Source organism: Furipterus horrens, unplaced genomic scaffold, assembly GCF_987537825.1.
Source record: "Furipterus horrens unplaced genomic scaffold, mFurHor1.1.pri manual_scaffold_2, whole genome shotgun sequence".
Classification (NCBI taxonomy): domain Eukaryota; kingdom Metazoa; phylum Chordata; class Mammalia; order Chiroptera; family Furipteridae; genus Furipterus; species Furipterus horrens.
Genome location: NW_028327172.1, coordinates 145,631,908 through 145,652,706, shown reverse-complemented (window position 1 = coordinate 145,652,706; position 20,799 = coordinate 145,631,908). Strand labels below are relative to the sequence as shown.

Below are 20,799 nucleotides of genomic sequence, written 5' to 3'. Positions count from 1 at the left end.
TAATAGGCTCACTTACTGAATATTTCCATTTTATATGTAAAAATAATTAAAAATCCAATATTTTCACATAATCTGCATTTACTCACACGTATCTAAACTGTTCAAAATGAATCTCTTTCTTTGCTGTTATTTTTGGCTTATCTTTAAGAAAACAAACATTTTCATAGAATCAGTATAACTTCACTTTCCTTGCATGTTTATACTTTTAATTGATAAAACTCTCTTTTCTATCAATGGCTGGGATTGATAAGGCCTTTTCTCTTTCTCTTCGTTGGCCTTGGGTCTCCTCAGGCTTCTTTGCGGAACCACACAAAATGTGAGAAGCAGTGGTGGGTAAGGAATATCAGATTTTTGAATTCGGAATTATTGCTAATTGTAATTGTCAAAAAGTTACTAAGTCCCTTTGAGTCTCAGTTTCTTTACTGGAAATTTGGGGAATATATACTACCTCGCTAGCTGAATATGAGAAATAAAACTGCTAATACACATAAAGTTTATGATACACAGATTACCCCAGAAAGAAATGAGAAATTGATAGAATCAGCATTGGTGTTGCATTACTACCAAAAAACATTATATTTAAACACATGCTATGAAGATTTTCATGAAACAAATCTGTTTTCCTTTTGTACCTTTAATACTCCCGTACTGCTGGGATCAATCATGTAGAACCAGAATCGAAGAGTACACATTCCAAGGCTTGCTGGGAAGTACTGGGAAGTGGTGACTCTTGCGGTGTATCCTTCTTTGGGGCCAGATGAGTTGACATACAGGAAGTGCTGTCCACTACCTTGAAATAGGTAAACATAATTTTCTTTTAGTGGAATGATATGGTTTATTGCATGAGACAGAATATATTTGTACCATGTACAAATTTTATATTTCTCCAAACACACACATACACACACTAAAACACAATTCACTTACTTTTTGTGAGTTACATATCAATACATTAATTCTTTAAGCAAAAAAAGGTGTCATTATGATGATGTGATTCATAAATTTCCCCTGGGGATGTGACTCATGAATAAAGTGATCAAATATTTGTGTTTCTCCCAATTTGTTCAAACCGTCAGTTTCAAGTAAATAAGTGATTTTGTATGATGCATGTAGAGTAGGTATTAGGGGCTGACTGACATTGTATCTCATTTTCAGTTGTTTTGATTACTCACACTGACCACAGTAGCAGTGAATGGTGAAATCTAATGAATAAACTGAACAAGGAAAATGGAGAGACCCATAAATGGAGGGCAGGATGACAGCTGGTGGTGGGGATTTAGGGGGTAGAGGAATTGAGCAAAAAGGAAAATGGACTCATGGACATGGACAACATTGTGTGGTGATTGTGGTGATTGTGTGGTATAAGGGGACTATGGTAATGGAAAAATATAGTAAAGATGTAAAAATAACAAAATAAATAAAAATGAAAAAAAGAAAATGCATTATATAAATTCATGCTATCTTTGATTAAATGTGAACATCTGGGTTTTCTTTCATCTTACTGCCTCAAGTCCAATGTATTTAGACTACACCATATGAAGCAAATATTTAAAAATCAAACTTAATTGAATGTATGGAATCTATTCATCTTATATTGGATAGCCTTAACCTAGTTCCAAATAAGATAAATTAATATTAAGTATGTTTGCATTAAAATGTTTTATATTTTAGCCCTGGCTGCTGTGCCTCAGTGGATTGAGCGTCGGCCTGTGAGCCAAGTGTTGCTGGTTCGATCTTCCAGTCAGGGCACATTATTAGGTTGCACGTCAGGTCCTCAGTTGGGGGCGCATGAGAGGCAACCACACATGGATGTTTCTCTCCCTCTCTTTCTCCTTTCCCCTCTCTCTAAAAGTAAAAATAAATAAACAACAACAACAACAAAAAAACTTCTGTTAGTAAGAGTTTTAAAAAAATGTTTTATATTTTATAGCTCAACTCTTAAATAGTATGACATATATAATAAAAACAAATATACTTCTATCTCAAAAGCAGATTATGTGTAACTCAGACTTTAAATGTTTCTTTTTTTCATGCTTCAGTGCTAACCTGATGTTGAAAGTCAAATATTTAAAGCAGTGGGAAAGAAAGTAATTGTGTCCATTGACAAAAATTTTATCCATTTTACACAGCTGTGAATTCTGATTTAAAAATCCTGTATTTCAGTAAATTTATTCCCCTAACTGCATAAATACATTAAAAACATACTTCAGCTCAGATTTTTTTTAAATAATTTTGATCATTTATGTTTATATTTAAAAAGGTAAGTTTTAAGTTTGCACTACAACCTGAATTTAGTCTAAGTTCTTCATTCTGACTCATGGCTTTTAGACTGCTAATGTAACTCAGGCCATAGTGTCCTTGGTGGCTCAGTAATTTTTTTATGGCAGCCAGTGTGAGAGGCAATATTTTAGTTTCGTTTATTAAGAACTTAAGTCCAAACAACTTAATATGTATTAATGCTCCCATACCATTGCAGGCATCTAAAAAACGAATACTCACAAATTTAAAAAAGATATTTCATTCTTTTTTTCTATTATTTTATTTTATTTTTTTCAATTACCAATGACATTAAATATTAATTAGTTTTAGGTGAACAGCATAGTAGTTACACATTTACATAATTTACGAAGTGACACCTTCCCCATAAGTCTTGTACCCACCTGGCACCATAAACATGATACTGTTGACTCTATTTCCTCTGACATACTTTACATCACCGTGACTATTTTGTAATAATCCCTTTACCTTTTTTACTCAGTCTCCCAAACCCTCTCTCATCTTGCAACCACCAGTCTGTTCTCTATATCTATGAGTCTGTTTCTGTTCTGCTTGTTCACTTATTCTGTTTTTTAGTTTCTACATATAGCTGGTATTATATGGTATTTGCCTCTTTCCATCTGATATATTTCATTTAGCCTAATACCCTCTATGTTCATTCAAACTGTCACAAATGGTAAGATTTCATTTTTTTTTTTATGGACAAATAGTATTCCATCATAAATATGTAGTACATTGACTTTATTCAATGGTCTATTGATGAACACCTAGGTTGCTTCTATATCTTGGTTATTGTAAACAATGCTGCAATAAAAACATAAAAACAGGGATATGTATATCTTTTTAAATTAGTGTCTTTGAACTTTGTTTTTTTTTTTTTTTTTGGATAAATACCCCGAAGTGGAATTGCTGAACCATAATGTAGTGCTTTTTAAAAAAAATTTTGGAGGAAACTTCATACTGTTTTCCACAGTGGCTGTACCAATTTACAAGCTCACCAACAGTGCTTGAGGGTTACCTTTTCTCCATGTCCTCACCAGCACTTGTTTGTAGATTTATTGATGATAGTCATTTTGAAAGGTATGAGGAGATATCTTATTGTGATTTTAATTTACACTTCTCTAATAATTCGTGTTGTTTATCATTTTTTCATATGTCTTTTGCCAACTATATGTTCTGTTTGGAGAAAGTCTATTCAGGCCATTTGCCCATTTTTTAAATTGGACTTTTTATGTTAAGTTGTATGAACTCTTCATAAATTTTGTATATTAACCTCTTATTGGATGCATTATTGAAAAATATCTTCCACTATTTAGTAAGTTGTCTTTTCATTTTGTTGATGGTTTTTCTTTGGTGAGAAAAGCCTTTTTAGTTTGATGTAGTCTCATTTGTTTATTTTTACTTTTGTTTCCCTTGTCTGAGAAGACTTATCCAAAAAATATTACTAAGAGCAATGTCATTTAAGTCTTCAACTCATTTGAGTTTATTCTTGAATATGGCATAAATTTGTAGTCTAGTTTCTTTTTTTTTTTTTGCATGTATCTGTCCAATTTTCCCAACACCACTTATTGAAGAGGCTGCCTTTTTCCCATTACATATTCTTGCCTTTTTTGTCATTGATTAATTGACCATGTAGGCATGGGTTTATTTTGGGCTATTTTGATCCATTGATCTAAGTGTTTATGTTTTTTGCCAGTACTACACTATTTTGATTACTATAGCTTCATAGTTGGATATTAGTTACCATGATACCTCCAACTTTGTTCTACTTTTCCAAGGTTGCTTTGGCTACTCAGGGCCTTCTGTGTTTCCATACAAATTTTAGGGTGTTTTGATAGGGATTGTATTGAATCTGTAAGTTGCTTTGAATATTATGAAAGCTTTAATGATGCTCTAATTCTTCCTATTCATGAGCACAGTATATGCTTACATATATTTGTATCTTCTTCAATTTCTTTCTTCAATGTGTTATAATTTTCTGAATACAGGTTTTTTACCTCCTTGGTTAAATTTATTACTAGTTATTTCTTTCTGATGCAGTTGTAAGTGGTATGGCTTTCTTAGTTTCTCGTTCTAATAGTTTGTTATTGGTCTACAAAAATGCAACTTTTATCTGAATATTAACTTTATATGCTATTACTTTAATGAATTAATTAATCAGTTCTAATAGTTTTTTTTTTTTGCATGTGTGCTATGTTTAGAATTCTTTCTATATAGTATCATGACATTGCAAATAGTTACAATTCTTCTCCTTCCATTCCAATTTTGGTGCTTTCTATTTTGTTTTCTTGCCTGATTTCTGTGGTTAAGACTTAAAAATACTATGTTGAATAAAAGTGGTGATAATAGACAAACTTGTTCCTTATTTTAAGTAAAAAACTTTTAGTTTTTCCATGTTGAGTATATTAGCTGTGTGCTTGTCCAACTGTGGCCTTTATTATGTTGAAGTATGTTCTTTCTATGTTCACTTTGCTGAGCCTTTTAATTATAAATGGGTGCTAGATTTTGTCAAATATTTTCCTGCTTCTATTGATATGATCATGTAATTCTTATCCTTCATTTTGTTTATGCGGTGTATCACATTAATTGATTTGCTGATATTGAACCAACCCTACATCCAGGAATAAATCCCACGTTATCATGGTGTTTGATCTTCTTAATGTATTGCTGAACTAGGTTTGCTAATATGTTGTTGAGGATTTTAGCATCAGTGTTCATCAGGGATATTGGTGTGTGTATATATATATATATATATATATATATATATATACACATTTTTGTAATGACTTTGGTTTCTAAATCAGAGTGAAGCTAGCCTTGTAAAATCAGCTTGAAGCCTTTGTTCCTTTTCAATTTTTCTGGAATAGTTTGAGAAGGGTAGGTGTTAATTCTCCTTTGAATGTTTGGTAAAATTCATTTGGAAAGCCATCCAATTCAGGACTTATTTTTTGTCAGGAATCTTTGATCGCTGATTCTATTTATTTAGCAGTTATTGATCTATCCCTATTTTTTTGTTTCTTCTTGACTCAGTCATAGAAAAGTGTATGTTTCTAGGAATTTATTCATTTCTTCCAGATTGTCCAATTTACAAGCAAATTTACTTCACATGTAAATAACCACAATTATTTTCTACTGGAGGGTGACCCAATTAAACACTGACCAGTTTCTCAAATCTTGAAATTGGATTGAATGCTTTTATTTCCTATTCCAAATTTCCTATTTCCTATTTATTTTCTTTAGCATTTACTTTTATTATAGCAACTACTAAAAATGAGTTTAGTAAAGATATGACATCATTGCAAGGAATGTAGGACAATCTAATATTTGAATTTTAGGACTATATTATGAAATTTAATTTAAAAAAACATATAATATACTGGGTATGCTAATAATTCATCATTTAACTAAAGCATGTTTACTTCAGCAAAAGAAAATATAATGTAAAGCTCAATATCAAAGCTAGCAATTCCAATTACTAGGAAAGTTTACATGAGTTTTCAAATTATACCCCACCTAGCCTCTTCTAATCTGCATATTCAGTTTTGGTCTTATAAAATTCTATATCTGAATACAAAAATAGAAAAGTCAACTTCAAGGTCATGTATTAATACATGAAAATGTGAAAATTTTTTCATTTTAAAATTTGAGAATGCAAAACCATGCCTGGCAATTGCAAAGTTGGTCTATGGGGATCTTTAATTCTGGAAATTTAGCAAATCTAAATTTGACTTTGTAAGGAGAAAGAACTTGTTGCCATGTCATATTTTTACTTGAGAATCATAAAGGTGAAAAGTTGCTTAGCCTCTTGAAATTATTAATAGAAATATATGAATTATCAGAAACTATGTACTATATCATAAATGTATAAAACCTTACATTGAATTATATTTTCAGAAATAGACTCAATCTTTATCTAGCAATCTCAGATTAGACCCATTTTCAAACAATTAAAAATTTTCAGTTGTTTCATCAGGAATTACCTATTTATAAATCTAGTAAAATCCCTGGAGAAGGTCACCTTAGCATCCCACACAAAGTTCAGAATTTTTAAAAGTAGATAATAAAGCTTATGAGCCTCAAATGCCACAGCATATTTAGAACTTAGTGGTAAATCATTAAACCAGTTCACTTTATTTATATGTGACTCTGTGGAATGATCAACATTATGTGAAATTTTTTTGTTGGTTTGATTTTGGCCTCTTTAACAGCTCTCTACTGGCCATTTTAAACGTTACTTAAGTCTCATGTATTAGAACTAATTATTCAATTAAGTTTGTAAAATCTATCATATGTTAATTAAATACTACTAGATGCAATACTCTGGAATATGGGCATTCATCAAATATGATTGAGGTTTATCTCTCCCCACACCCTCTATCGTTTGATATTTTCTGTACATTTTCAGTTTAATACTTTAGTTTTGCTCTACAGGTTTTATGATTATAAGTTTTTAATATTTTTAGGATATAGATCTTATATTTCACATATTAGTTAGCTAAAATCAAGCACTGAATATAAATTTCTCTTTAACATTCCATATTTACCTTAAAAATTCTAAAGAATTACACACATTTTTAAAAATTGAGGTCTAATTAGTATCCAATAGTGTAAATGTAGCATCAAAGTATACTTTGTCCAGATCCCCATTGTCACTTGATGTTGGTTGGAATGCTCAAATGTCACAACAACATTCATAGCCCATCCCCATGCTTCACAGACACTGGGTTTCATTCTGGTGTCAGCAGAGATAAATATTGTAATTTGTCTTTTTCATGTTATTAGCAACAATCTGAAGTTTTTGAAAATGTTTCCCTGAGTTATTATGTTACAGGCAATAAATTTGACATTTCTTTTTTAAAAAGACAGTTAATACTTTTAAAAGTCAGCAATATTTTCACAGCTCCAGTGCCCTCAGCAGAATCACACTGACTTGCACTAGGGTCAAATCATAAAAGACAATTTCCCACTTCAATTGATCTGAATTCACTCCTTGCTTTAAATTGTAGGCAATTTTAGTCTTTTTCTTCTTGCTCATAAAATAAAGCTGCCTAATGGCTTTTTAAAAATGCAATGCAATATGCCTCTCTTTCAAAATAGCAAAATGCTCCCTTCTTCAGCGTCAGACTTACTTAAGCTTGGCTCCATGTCCTCTGTAATTTCTGTCTGTCCCTCACTCTAAAATACAAGGTGCATAATGACTATCAGTTGAAATGCCTTCAATCTCTTTCTGCAGTTTCACCGCCCCCCCCCCCCATATTTTCAAGGTGCTGGCTTTTTGTGTCTGCAAGTTTTCAAGGCTGTGAAATGTAAGCATGTTCACAGAGAGAATAAAAATTTCCTCCAAGCTGCCAAAATGGCAGCCATAGATAGAGTGCCTCTGAAGTCTAATGAAGTTTCCTCATGGAATTTGATATAAATGTCTGTTGTTACATCACTTTTATTTGCTTTGTAAAGGGCTGTACAATGCATGGATTTGGCCTTTCTTAATTTCTGTTCTTTTCAACAGTTTATTTTTTAGGCACTAGTCTCTTTTGAGAGTAATTAGCCCCTATTGGAAAAATAAAAATAAAAACACTGGTCAGTAGAATGTCTCATTTTAATGCTATTTGCTGTTATCAAATTTGGTACTGTTAATTTTTTCCCTCAGTATGCATTGATCTGATATAAAAAATGAGGCCTCTAATTATGACATGCTAACACAGGGTAGATTCATCTTATTTTGAATGCTTCCAATTACTCAGAAGCAAATATGTCTCAATCACATGATGATGATATATGGATAGAATTGGTTGGCACTTCCTATAAGTCTAGATAGAGACAAAGAATTATGAATCTCTTAATTCTCATATTAAAAGAACCCATAAGAACCTCTTTATGTGTAATTTTCTCATCAAGATACCTTTGGAAATGTGCATTGGCTTAATAGCATTTCTGAAACTTTATTTCATTTGCCAAATTGAGATTGAAAAGGAAACTTGTTTCCCTGTTTTGTAGGAAAGGAGAACTCATAAATTATAAGCCCTTTTCTTTAGGCAAATGATAAACGGTAAGAGCTTTGACTTTATTTAGATTTGAGATTCACTTCAATTGAAAGAGTGTAGAAAGCAAATAACAATCTATGTTTTCATTGATACATAAAACAGTATCATTAGATGAATGTGTAATGAGCAGAGACTGGGCAGGATTGCCTACTGGTTAAGCCTATAAGCACTGGAGCTGTGGGTTTCAATTAAAATCTTGACTCGACCATTTACTAGGTATGTGACCTTGGGAATCTATTTAAATTCTCTAGGACTCAGGAGCTATAAGATATAATTATGGTAGGTACTTTAGCCTCATGGGTTTTTGGTAAAAATTAAAGGATACACTATATGTAAAATGTTTAGAACACAGTTGCAAATTAGTGCTATTCTCCTGGGAAGTTTAAAGAATAGATAAAAAGATTATCTTAGCAATAGTAAAAGACTATCAATCACAAGTTGTTGACTGGATAACTACTATTATATAGAAGACATCATGTTTTGCATTTGTATGTTAGGGAGATGGGCAAATCATGGCTGGGAAAATATGAAACAACTCAAAGCTCAAAGAATAGAACAATAAAAGCTGTCAGTATGTACTATTGAGAAGATAAGCTCCAGATCAGATTATCTGAGTTCAAATCCAAGCTCTGATACTTGCCTTTGATATTGGGAAAATCAAGAAATCCCCATTGTACCTCATGTTCATCATCTATCAAATGGGGAAATGATAACAACAACAACAACAACAAAGAGCTCACTGGAATTACTGTGACTCTGTAATACCAAATATTGATGTAGATCCTAAATGCTATATTGTTCAACAAATAGAAGATGGTTTAAATTTGGCGTTTGAGGAAATATTTTATAAAATACATGCCATTGTATCAGATATTAAAGGAAATAGTGGAGATAGTAGTAGGCAAAGAAGTCAGTTCAGAGTGGCAAAAATCACTCTAACTATATATGAAATGTGGGGAGACATCTGGTTTCTGGTCCAGCATGTAAGGAGCTTGGAAGACATCAGTCTCATTTCACAACAGAAAAACCTGAACTAAAAAGCAAAAATCCTTTTTAGAGCCATCAGAGAATAAAGTAGAGGTCACAGGGCAAACTGCTGCTGCCCCTGAACTTGGAGGGAGGAATAGGCAGACAAAGTTTAATAGAGCAGAACCCCAGGAGAAGCTGGTGGAGCCCACACTGGGTGAGGAACATGTCAGCTGTAATGAATACTGCTGGAGGCTCAACATGGCAAAGCTAGAGAGATGGGAGTTCCAGGGGGACAAGGCTTTACCTCCAGGAACCCCAAGAAATTCTCACAGTGAAGACGAGAAAACTCCCCTCTGATTTTTTTTTTTTTTTTCTTTCAGGGAGAGAGAAAAGTAGGCATTCTGAATGTGCCTATTTTCTTTAGCCAGGTTGTCCTTTCTCAGGTATGGGGGAAGGAAAATGAGAAACCCTTGTGAAGGTCACAGTGAAAGGCTCCCTAAAAGATTGCAATTAAATCACAGGATTGGAGAATGTTTCCTCTCTCCTGACTTTTCCACCTAACACTTCCCCACCTTACTACCCCTTAGTGAAAAAAACTTTCTCTCTCAGACCTCTAGGGAAACTAAAATACAACAGGGGAGAGAAAAACAAGACTGCTAGAAGAAATTTTACCTTCTGGCACTTAGAGCAAACCGTAAGCACAACCTTACTCCAAGCAGCATAAAAATGAAAAGGCCTGGATACCTCAGTTCCCTTTATCCAGTGCATTATGTCCACTATTAACAAAAAATTACAAGTCATGCTAAAACAGCGATATGACCAAAAGTTAACTTTTGTAACACCCAAAGCATATTTAAGGAACAAGAACATAGAACCTGTAGCAGAGTTTCCTAAGAATTAAAGTCAGAAATGCAATTTGGGAAAGAACATAGGAAGTCTTTAATGCCAAAGAACATAGGAAGTCTTTAATGCCAAACTACAGCACAATGATGAGCTTCTGATGACTTGGAGGACAAAGAGCCACCATTTAGGAATATTGATCCTGCACCAACGTGAAGCATGGCCTGGTTTGGGAGAAAATTTGCATTAGAGATGAGTTTCTTTGACATCTGTAGTAGCCCAAGAGTCAATTAAGATGACAGAAGTGGAAATCCAAAAAAAAGGGAAAAAGGGAAACATCTAAGTAGAGAATGAAGAGCTGACATATTTGAAATTGAGAGAGGATTAAGTGTTAACAATTATAATGTCGGTAACCAATATTAGGGTCAGGAGGAGGAGACTCTGAAAGGAACGTGCGATTGTCTTTGGATATATGACTAGGAGATACTGGAAATGACCCAGCTGGCATATGAAAATGTGAGACTAGAATGTAGAAACAAGGGCTATATGCATGCAGGAATTAGCAAATTTTTGAGCACTGAAAGAATAAAAATCCAAACAAGCAAAAATGTAAGAAAATATTGAAAATAAGTAAAACCAGAATATTGTGTAAGGCTCATATTTGGGTTTAATAGGGAAGAAAACAAAAACATCAAGGACGGATGTAGCATTAGGGGAAAAAAAAATCCACAGTCTGCTGCAGTAGAAACACAGATGAAAACTTCAGGAAGGTGTGGAGCAGGCAAGTGGTGTCAAAAGCACCATAAAAAGAATCAGGTCATTATGATATGAGATCAATCAGGTCCTCGAAGAAAACCAGAATATAAGCTTGGAGCTGTATTTGGCAAACAAATCTCACTACAGAGTCTAAAGCAGTGACCAACAGTGGGTGACCAATCATTATTTGTAAAAGAAGTAGTATTTTTGCAGAAGACAGATTGTAGAAAACCAAAAAGGGTGCGAGTGAGAAGGAGGATACAAACAGTGTGTGGGAAATGCAATTTTGAGATCTAAGCGTGAAAAAAAATAATACTCAGAATGGAGGTGAAGGTTAGGTATTTCATTTTCTTTCTTTTTTTCAAGGAAGTTGAGAATTTTGATGCTTGAAGCCCATAAAAGTATGCTATACTGACAGAAAGGCAATGTAAAGATACTTTAAAAAGGGGGTGGGGAGGATAAATACAAACAGGCAAGTGTTTGAGAAGATAGAAAGGGATATGTTTAATGATTCATTATTTTACTGAGAAATGAAGTATGTAAATAAATATGCATTTAGTTAATCCCCTTTAGAGAAACAATGATGCTTTGGTTACTTGCAAAATGATGAAATAATTAACCTACAACTTTTAAGATTATTTATTCAGAGATGAATACTGTCCTCCAGGATTTTGAAAGAATTGGTTCATTCACATGCTTTTCACTGAATATCATATCTCACAGATTTGGCATTTTGAAAAAAGAAAGCATCATCTAGGTCCTAGTATGTAATAAACTGAGACAAAGGAAAGAAAAACAGAAATTAAGATTATGTTTCTCCCCAGAGGCAGAAAAGTTTGATATGAATTGGATGGGGTATTGATTCAAATGGCATATGTAGATGATTGGAAGGGTTTAAGACCAGAATTGATTTTTTCTAACAAAATGGAAATCACTGTCTGGTCATGTGAAATGTTGAAGAAAAAGAGGAGCTATAATGATTTGGACTTGTTCTTGTTGCCTAATGATCACTGAAGTTAAGCATCTGTCATAGAGAAGAATATGGAAAACAGAATGACCGTGGTCTAAACACTCACTATGATCCAATGAAGAGAATTATTTTTATTCTTCTTCTGCTAAAGAAACAAACGATGCATATATTTGTTGTCTTTTTGCAACGAGAAAACTAAATCTGCAAGATGTATTCTAAGACTTAGCCAAAATTCTCCTGGTTTTATTCCTTGGCATTGTTGTGTAGTTGGAGTGGAAGATGTGTGTTTCTAAAAAGTAACACAAGACAAAGAGAAAGTAGAAATGATACTGAACTGTGGTAAGAAAATGGCAATGAGAGTAAATAATAAATGCAGAAAAAACATACTTGTTTTTGTTTTTGAGCTGTTTGATATTGATAAAATGCTGCCTTTTAATATAGCAAAAATATCACTTCCAATATTTGTGTGTTTTAGAAGAGAAACTATCAATTATTCATTATTTGTACAATCATCAAATTGATATATTTCAGGAAGTTTTGAGAGTGTCATACTGAGCTGTAGAGATTGATGGTTCCAAACACAGGCTTTTGCTTCAGAGAGATAAGGGTCCCAATGATAGATTCAAGTGTCTTCTGCACGGCTGGGGGCAAATTATTTACTCTCCCTGGGCATCAATTTCCTCTTCTAAAAAAGCCTCAAGGTAAATGTAAGGATTAAATGAGAAAGCTTGAGTAAAGCCAGGTACGGGGTGACTTGCACTCGGTGAATGGTAGTAACTATGTAGAGTCACATCAATTTCTTGATGACAAGACTGTTCTATTCAGTTAGACATACAATTATCTATTTTTAGTAGTATATCATTCCTTAAAAAGGAATAAGTAACAACAATAAAAAACTGTGTGAAAGGAGGTCATTTAGTAGTCTTTCATTTTAAAGTATTTATTTAATGATTAATATATTATTTAGATAATATCAGACTCAAATTACTTAAAAAAGATATTTAAAGTTATCAAGAAATAATAAAGTCAGGAAAATATTAGTTGTTTTATTTATTATTACTCATTTTATACTCCCGTCGTCGTCGGCAGCCGTCCGTCTCGAGAGACGATGGTGTAGCTTCTTAAGAGTCTATCTGCACCGCCGAGAATGGCTGTGCAGTCCGACTCGGGAGTGACACGGTATCTGTCTCCTCCCGTGTTGAATCGACATCTTGCAATGACGCTGGAGTGTCCTCTCCAGTGAAGCTGAAGCTACAGAGCCTGGGCAGGGTGATATGGAGGGTCTGCTGTTGCCCATGCAGCAGACCCCCCCTCTCTTCGCAGCTGAAGGGTCCAAGGGAAAGACGGAGTCAATACAGCTTGGCTTCAGGTGCGCCGCAGGAGTTGCCGGTGTTGACTACAACGTCAAACTGCCTTAGGGACTCCGGCTCCGGATTTTCTGTCGGGGTTTACTCCCTTAGCCTTTCCCCTGAAGAGGTATGCCGCAAGGCAGCGGAGGTTTTTTGGAGTCAGAGTTTTCCTTCTCTGAGTCATTTTATACTATATTATATGTTATTCTTCAGAAAATCTCCTTTTACCTAACCCTCATGTTTTGGAAGGATAATAGAAGTAAAGTGAAAAGGACAAGGAAGTTCAAATAGGGAATGAGGGAAAATATTTATATTCATAATGCACATACATGCTGTCATGCATAACTTCAGCATAATCAAAAGAAATATTGGCAATGAAAGAAAATTAGAATAAGTACATAAATATTTTGTAGTTATTCTAAACATCAAGGGATCTATCTAGGACAAGTCAAAGAAATAAACAGCTCTAAAAATTAATGAAAACAGAGAAAATTTTTAAAATAATCTGAGATAAATTTATACACAGTTACAAAAAGATCTCACATCATACCATCAGACTATGGGGATAATGCTGTCTAATTCATCATTAAAGCAAAGCATCCAAACAAAACAATTTATATGACCAGTAATGACCAGAACTGATGGCCATAATTGTGGTGATGGTGGTAGTTGATGGTGGTGTGTGAGGTTCATAATATAGTGATTGTCACTAAACATCAACCCAATTATCCAGTAAGGCAATAATCTTCTTATTCAAGAAAATTCAAAATTTGATTATCTACTACTGAAAACACTAAACATTTTGCTTAAGAAAGAATCATTCTGATGACAAACATTATTGCATTATAGCACTTACAAAAAGTTTGAAGACTGTTACCTAAAAATGCAAATCCTATAAGAACCAAGACAAAATTTATACATATATATCTGGAATGGTGAGTATAGTTAAACATGGAGACAACTAGGATGTGTAATAACATCCCTGCCATCATAGGGGTGTTTTTACACAGTCATAAATATTGTCCAACAGGTCAGACTCTCTAATTTCATGAAAGCAATAATGTATTGACTTTGAATTTTGACTATATATTAGACTAAAACATATAAAAGATAAATTAAAGCAAATATGGAAATAATGACATTGGTTCCTCTCTTTGAAAATGATGGAACAAGAACTGTAGTATTTGGGTTATAATTCAGAAAGTGTTATTTTTGAACATAAGACTTCAGGTTAATGTTTAATTATTAGGATGTAATATTTAATTATTAGGATTATACACAATATAATATTATAAAGATAATATGTCAGATTAGATTATAATTACACTTTGTTTTTCATATGATTTTTTTTAAGCCCTTTCAGTTAGATGGAAGTGAAATAGATCATTTTTTCACTTTCTACCAGCAAGTGTGTGAATTCATCATGAAGAGATTGCCCATCTCCAAAGATATGCAGAGATGGATGCTTTTCAGCATTTCTTCAGTTAATTCAAGTGTTTATTCACTTGATAAACAAGAAAGTCTTCCCCATGTTTGCAGTGAGTCACATACATAGCTTTAGAATTTTTAGCAAAAACATTTTAAAAAGTAAAAAGAAATAGATTGATTTTTAGTAATATATTTTATTTAACCAAATGTATTCTTAATTCTTTAACTTAAATATATAATTAATGTATAAATTATTAGTGAGACTTTTTTATATTCTGGGTTTTCCTTTTTCTTTTGTATTACATCTTCAAAGTCTAGTGTGTATTTTACACTTATTTTACATTTAACTTTAGCACATCTCAATTTAGCTCAGCCGCATTTCAATGGTTCGGTAGTCCCATGTAGCTAGTGGCTAAAATACTGGACAGTGTAGGCTACAGATGAAAGTTTTTGAGTTTGGAGTTTGGTATTCAGTCCTCCTGCCAAGTCACTCCTGTGACTTGGTCAAGTTATTTAACCTTACTAAAAATTGTGATTTTCAACATCACAATGTTTTTATTGAAACCCTCAGTCAAGAATACTTTTTTCACTGCTTTATAAAGAATGGAGGGAGGGAGGGAGGCAGGGAGGAAAGGGAGGGAGGGAAGCAGGGAGGGAAAGGAGGGAGGGAGGCAGGGAGGGAAGGGAGGGAAGGGAGGGAGAGAGAGAGAGAGAGAGAGAGAGAGAGAGAGAGAGGACCTTTATTGTTCCACTTATTTATGCGTTCATTGGTTAATTCTTGTATGTGCCCTGACTGTGGGTTGAACCTGTAACCTTGGGGTATTCAAAGACGCTCTACCCAGCTACTGGCCAGGGCCATCCACACCCTTTATAAAACTGAAAAACAATAATGCAGGCACCCTCATGAATGTTTCTTTAACTGAACCCTCACTCTCACTACCACTTTGTACTTCTAAAATTACTCTCCACCAGTTCCTGATTGATCCCTCTTTTACTGCTCCATTTTTCTTTTTATCCCCATAGCACTAACCAACATCCAACAAACTATGCAGAATGTTTATTTGTAACATGTGATACTGATTTTTGATCCCCCTCTGCTACAATGTCAGTCACAATGATAGAGATCCTTCTATGATGTGTTTAAATATGTATATGTACTTAGAATGTAGCTAGCAACAAATAAGCTCAACAAATATTTGTTCAATGAATAAGTGATTGAAAACTTTTTTTTTTTTATCATTGCAATGTATTTAATTTTCTGCGACACTTGCCTGTAAAAACTTCGATTTAGTCACATATGTATTTTTAAAGTGGTGGCTGAAGCATCACACAAATCATAGTTATTTCCCTTTGACATTCTTATCAGATTTTAATCTCATTATTATTAGTAGTAGTACATTAATAATTAACTCCCCTTGAAGGATCCAAAAATTCTATCATTTTAAACACAAATGTGCTCTGAACTGATATCATAATAAATTTCAATGCATTATTTAAGGATCAGATAAAATAAAAGATGGTTTTATAAATCATATTCTTTGATATGTCTCAGTATCATTTGACTTTTCTGTATCTAACTCCGTATCACTGACCTATTTCTAACCCTCCCAAGGAAATGAATATGGAAATCTCCTCCTACCAATATGAGAGGCCAGGCTGAGATGGTGATACAAGCCAGAAACGAAATAAAGGTTAAGTGACCCCAAATATGAAGATTTAGGCAGAGCTGTAATATCAGGACAGCACATGATGCAGAGATGTCCTGGAGAAGGGCTGGGATTAGGTTCCGTTCACCACGGGCTCAGGTTTAGAGAAGTCATTTAGCTTTTTTCTCATTTATAATGTGGAAATAATGTCTGTTTGGTCTGTCCAACAGGCAGTGCATTTATCATCTGCCTAGCCTGCAGGGCTCTGCTTACAAAGTATCAAGTAAGTTCTGTTTATTGAACACTTTATGCTTTAAACTGCTATTATACACATTAGGGCATTAGCATCACTAAGAGTGGGAGTATGGTTTGAATTATGAATATAAAATTGCACAATATAGTAGGTGTGTGGGTTATATCAAGCAGCATATTCCATTCCAGTTACTTTACAAATGCCTAGTACATTCATACTCTCAGTTCCCAACACATTGTGTGTGGTATTTAATAGGTATTCAAGAAATTCTTGTTGCATTAATTAATTAAAAATACTTTGCTGTTAAAAACTATGCAAGGAGATAGATCCAAGTAACATGAGATCTACACAAGTATTTTGCAAGTGCTAGTCAATCTTAAATGCTGGAGTGGATATAAAAATAGCAAAAGGTGTGACTCCTGCCCTATTGTAGTTTATGGTTTAATTGTGGAGATAGTCGATTATACCATTAAAAAAAGAAAAGAAATCTATGAGAGAAGGGATGAAAGAGACAGTAGCCATCTTCATCATACCTTTGTTAATTCATGTCACACAAATGTCACTCTTGTCACTAAATCATGTATACACTGAGTCTAAACACTATTCATGTGCAGACTAGAGAATGGATTAATGTCTGTAGTTTCTCTCTACAATTTCGGCAATGGCTCCAACAAGACTCATAAATAGGCCTGGATGGGCATTGAAAATGTCCCCTTCTGTATCTAATTCTTCGTCTTGGTAACAATAAATGAAAAGATCCGTAAACACACTTCTAATTAACAGGAATGCTGTGATGCTTAGATATAGATCATAGGTTCTTTGAATCTTCCAGCCTTCTCAGAAAGCATTTTGTTTTTCCCAGAAGGTCAAAATTAATTAATATCCTTACAATTTATTTAGCAGCCCATTGTCTCAGAGATGCCTAAACAAATTCAGTGACCTGTGTTAGTGTATCAGAGATGATATAATCAGTCTGCTTTGATGAGAACACTCCAAAAATATATATTGTATAAGTACTGATTAACAGGGAGAATAATAAAGTATTTTGTCAGAATGATTACTTTTCTTTATCTCTGGGCCACATTACTTATGAACAATATTGCATAAATAACCAGACCCAAAACTTTTTATGTGGTCTTTAATGAATTCAGACAAGCTATAAAAGTTTTAAAAAATGAACACTGCCATTAATAGTCCTTAATTTTTTCATTAAAAGCTATCAGTTGGTCACTTATATTTGTTCTTTTGAACACACATAAAACCTTCTCATGTCCATAGATTGTGCTTTTATCTTTTTGTAAACTGAACCTACAATACTTTTTGTATCATTAGTAATATTATACTAGCAGACCTGCTGTGTAGTTTTCAAACACTGTTTTAAGATAAGGAAAAAATGCTGCAAATAACTAAAGAACCCACATATAAACAAACAAAACAAAACAAAAACAGACTCACAGATATAGAGAACAAACTAAAACTGATGTTTGCCAGATGGGAGGGGGTGGGGATGGGTAAAAAAGGTGAAGGGATTAAGAAGTACAATTGGCACTAATAAAACAGTCATGGGGATGTAAAATACCTCATATGGAATATGGCCAATAACATTATAAGTACTATATACAAGGTGGGTACTAGACTTATTGGGAGGATCACTTCATAAATTATATAAATGTCTAACCACTATGCTGCTGTATATATGAAACTAATATAGTATCAGATGTCAACTGTAATTTAAAAATTCAAAAGATTTTAAAAGTTCACAGACATTTGTATCTGGATATTACTACCTGTATCCTAGTAGCAAAACTGAAAATCAGCTTATTTCTTATAACTTCTTAAGTAAAGAAACATATAGTTATTCTTAGGAATAATAAAAGTAAAAAAATGTATATTCAGTGTTGTGATATTTATATCATCACTATCAGAAATATCACAACACTCAATATACATCTAAATATATATTAATTGTTGCTATCTATTATAGTGAATGTGTTAGAAAAGAATTAAACTTTAAACAACTATTTAAAATTATTTAGATAATTTTATGAATTATGATATATCCAAAATATAAAATACTATACTATAACTAAATCTATATTGCTAAAAATAACATAAAAAACTTATCTATATTGTATTTTCTAAATTACTAAATACAAAGCTTATAGATGGTTATAGCACTCTACTGAGATTACAAGACAATTTTTTTTCTGCTTACTTATATTTTTAAATTTTAGAAAATGATGTAATTCCTTGTAATGTAAAGTTGATGAAAAGAAATATTGAAGAAAAATGAATATTAATATTACTATTATTTAATATTTATTGTATTGTTTCCATTACCCTTTAGTCCCTGTATATCCCCCGTACCCCTAGCAATCACCACACTGTTATCCATGTCCGTGAGTCCTTTTTTCTTTTAACTTAATTCCTCTCCACTAATCTTGCTCCCCCACTAGCTGTCTTCTGCTCTCCATCTATGAGTCTGTCCCCATTTTCCTTGTTAGTTCAGCTTGTTCATTAGATTCCACATATGAGTGAAACCATATGGTATTTGTCTTTCTCTGACTGGCTTATTTCACTTAGCATAATGTAATTCCTATCATAATGTTCTCCAGATCCATTCATACTGTCATAAAAGGTAAAATTTTCTTCTTTTTTACAGCTGAGTAGTATTCCATTGTGTAAATACCCCATAGTTGGTTTATCCACTCATCTATTGATAAACACGTGGGCTGCTTCTATATCTTAGCAATTGTAAATAATGCTGCAATGATATAGGGGTGCTTAAGTTCTTTCGAATTAGTGTTTTGGGTTCCTTTGGATATATTCCCAGAAGAAGGATCACTTGGTCAAAAGGCAGATCCATTGTTAATTTTTGAGGTATCTCCATAGTGCTTTCCACAGTGGCTGCACCAGTCTGCATTCTCACCTACAGTGAAAAAGGGTTCCTTTTTCTCCACATCCTCGCCAGCACTAGTGGTTTATTGATTTATTGATGATAGCCATTCTGACAGGTGTGAGATGGTATCTTGTTGTGGTTTTAATGTGCATTTCTCTGATGATTAGTGACATAGAGCATCTTTTCATACGTCTATTGGCCATCTGTATGTCCTTTTTGGAGAAGTGTCTATTCAGATACCTTGCACATTTTTTAATTGGATCATTTGTTTTCTTTGGTGTTGAGTTTTGTAAACTTTATACATTTTGGATATTAACCACTTATCAGATGTATTGGCAAATATGTTCTCCCATTCTGAGGCTTGTCTTTTTATTTTGTTGATGATATCCTTTGCTATGTAAAATCTTTTAAATTTGATACAGTGAAAAAATGAATATTAAAAGAGTGGAAAGCAGTAGTTCATGCATTTTAGTGGTAAAAGTTAAAAATATTCACTATAATTCCACAAACACATATATATTCTACTATAATATATAGTCTTAGATATTCTTGTGAGGTGCAATTCCTTTTTTTACCTACTTATTTTCTTTTTCTTTTTGGACTTAGTCCCCTCTCTTCTTTACTCCAACCCTTTCACCATCCAAGCAGTAATCCATGTTAATAAATGGGTACATATCTTCTGTCATCCCTTTCTCCATGCTCATATAGTTATCCATAGAACTATCTACCTACATACTTATTGGTATTCACAAATAAGATGTGTTAGTCATTCTTTGCTTTAGAAAAAGTATATTATACTATATAATCATTCTTCATATCGCTTTACTCCTTTAATGATATCTTTTTAAACAAGATTAGAAAACCTGATTTATTGGGAAAAATTAATAATAAAAACTGCATTTGCTTATTCTGAAACTTACAAAATATTACTTTGATATATCAAACGAATTGGTTTTAATTGTATAAGTACAAATGTTAAAAAAAATACATGTGATATATCATACATTTCCCATTCAGAGATCTCACATCCCTGAATTCTCCTGCTGCATGTTTTACATCAGTTATAATAGGTTTACTAAGTAAGGCCAGGTTTTTAACTATATTTAACTTTTTGTTTACAGTTGTGATCTATCAGAAGCTGTGTCTATATGATTAGAGCCTGGTCAACTGAGATGAAAAATTCAAGCCATTTCTTCTCCTAAGGTGGTTTTAATGTTCCTTTTGTGAAAATATCTTTTGGAAATCCCTACACATTAACTGTATAGCACTAAACTCTTTTTAGTGGCTGCATGATATTGCATGCTGTGTACTTAGTAAGTTACATTGGCTCTCAGGTTGTTCCTCTAGGTTCTCAACAGAAGTGGGGCATGG

The 20,799-nt window shown here is 33.3% G+C and overlaps 1 protein-coding gene across 1 annotated transcript in view; it reads right to left on the bottom strand.

Moving 5' to 3' along the window:
* Positions 1-20,799, bottom strand: part of MALRD1 (MAM and LDL receptor class A domain containing 1) — a 622,346-nt gene that overhangs the window by 161,810 nt on the left and 439,737 nt on the right. The window contains 1 exon segment of the mRNA XM_090268028.1: positions 633-790. Coding sequence (XP_090124154.1) covers positions 633-790 — 158 coding nt within the window.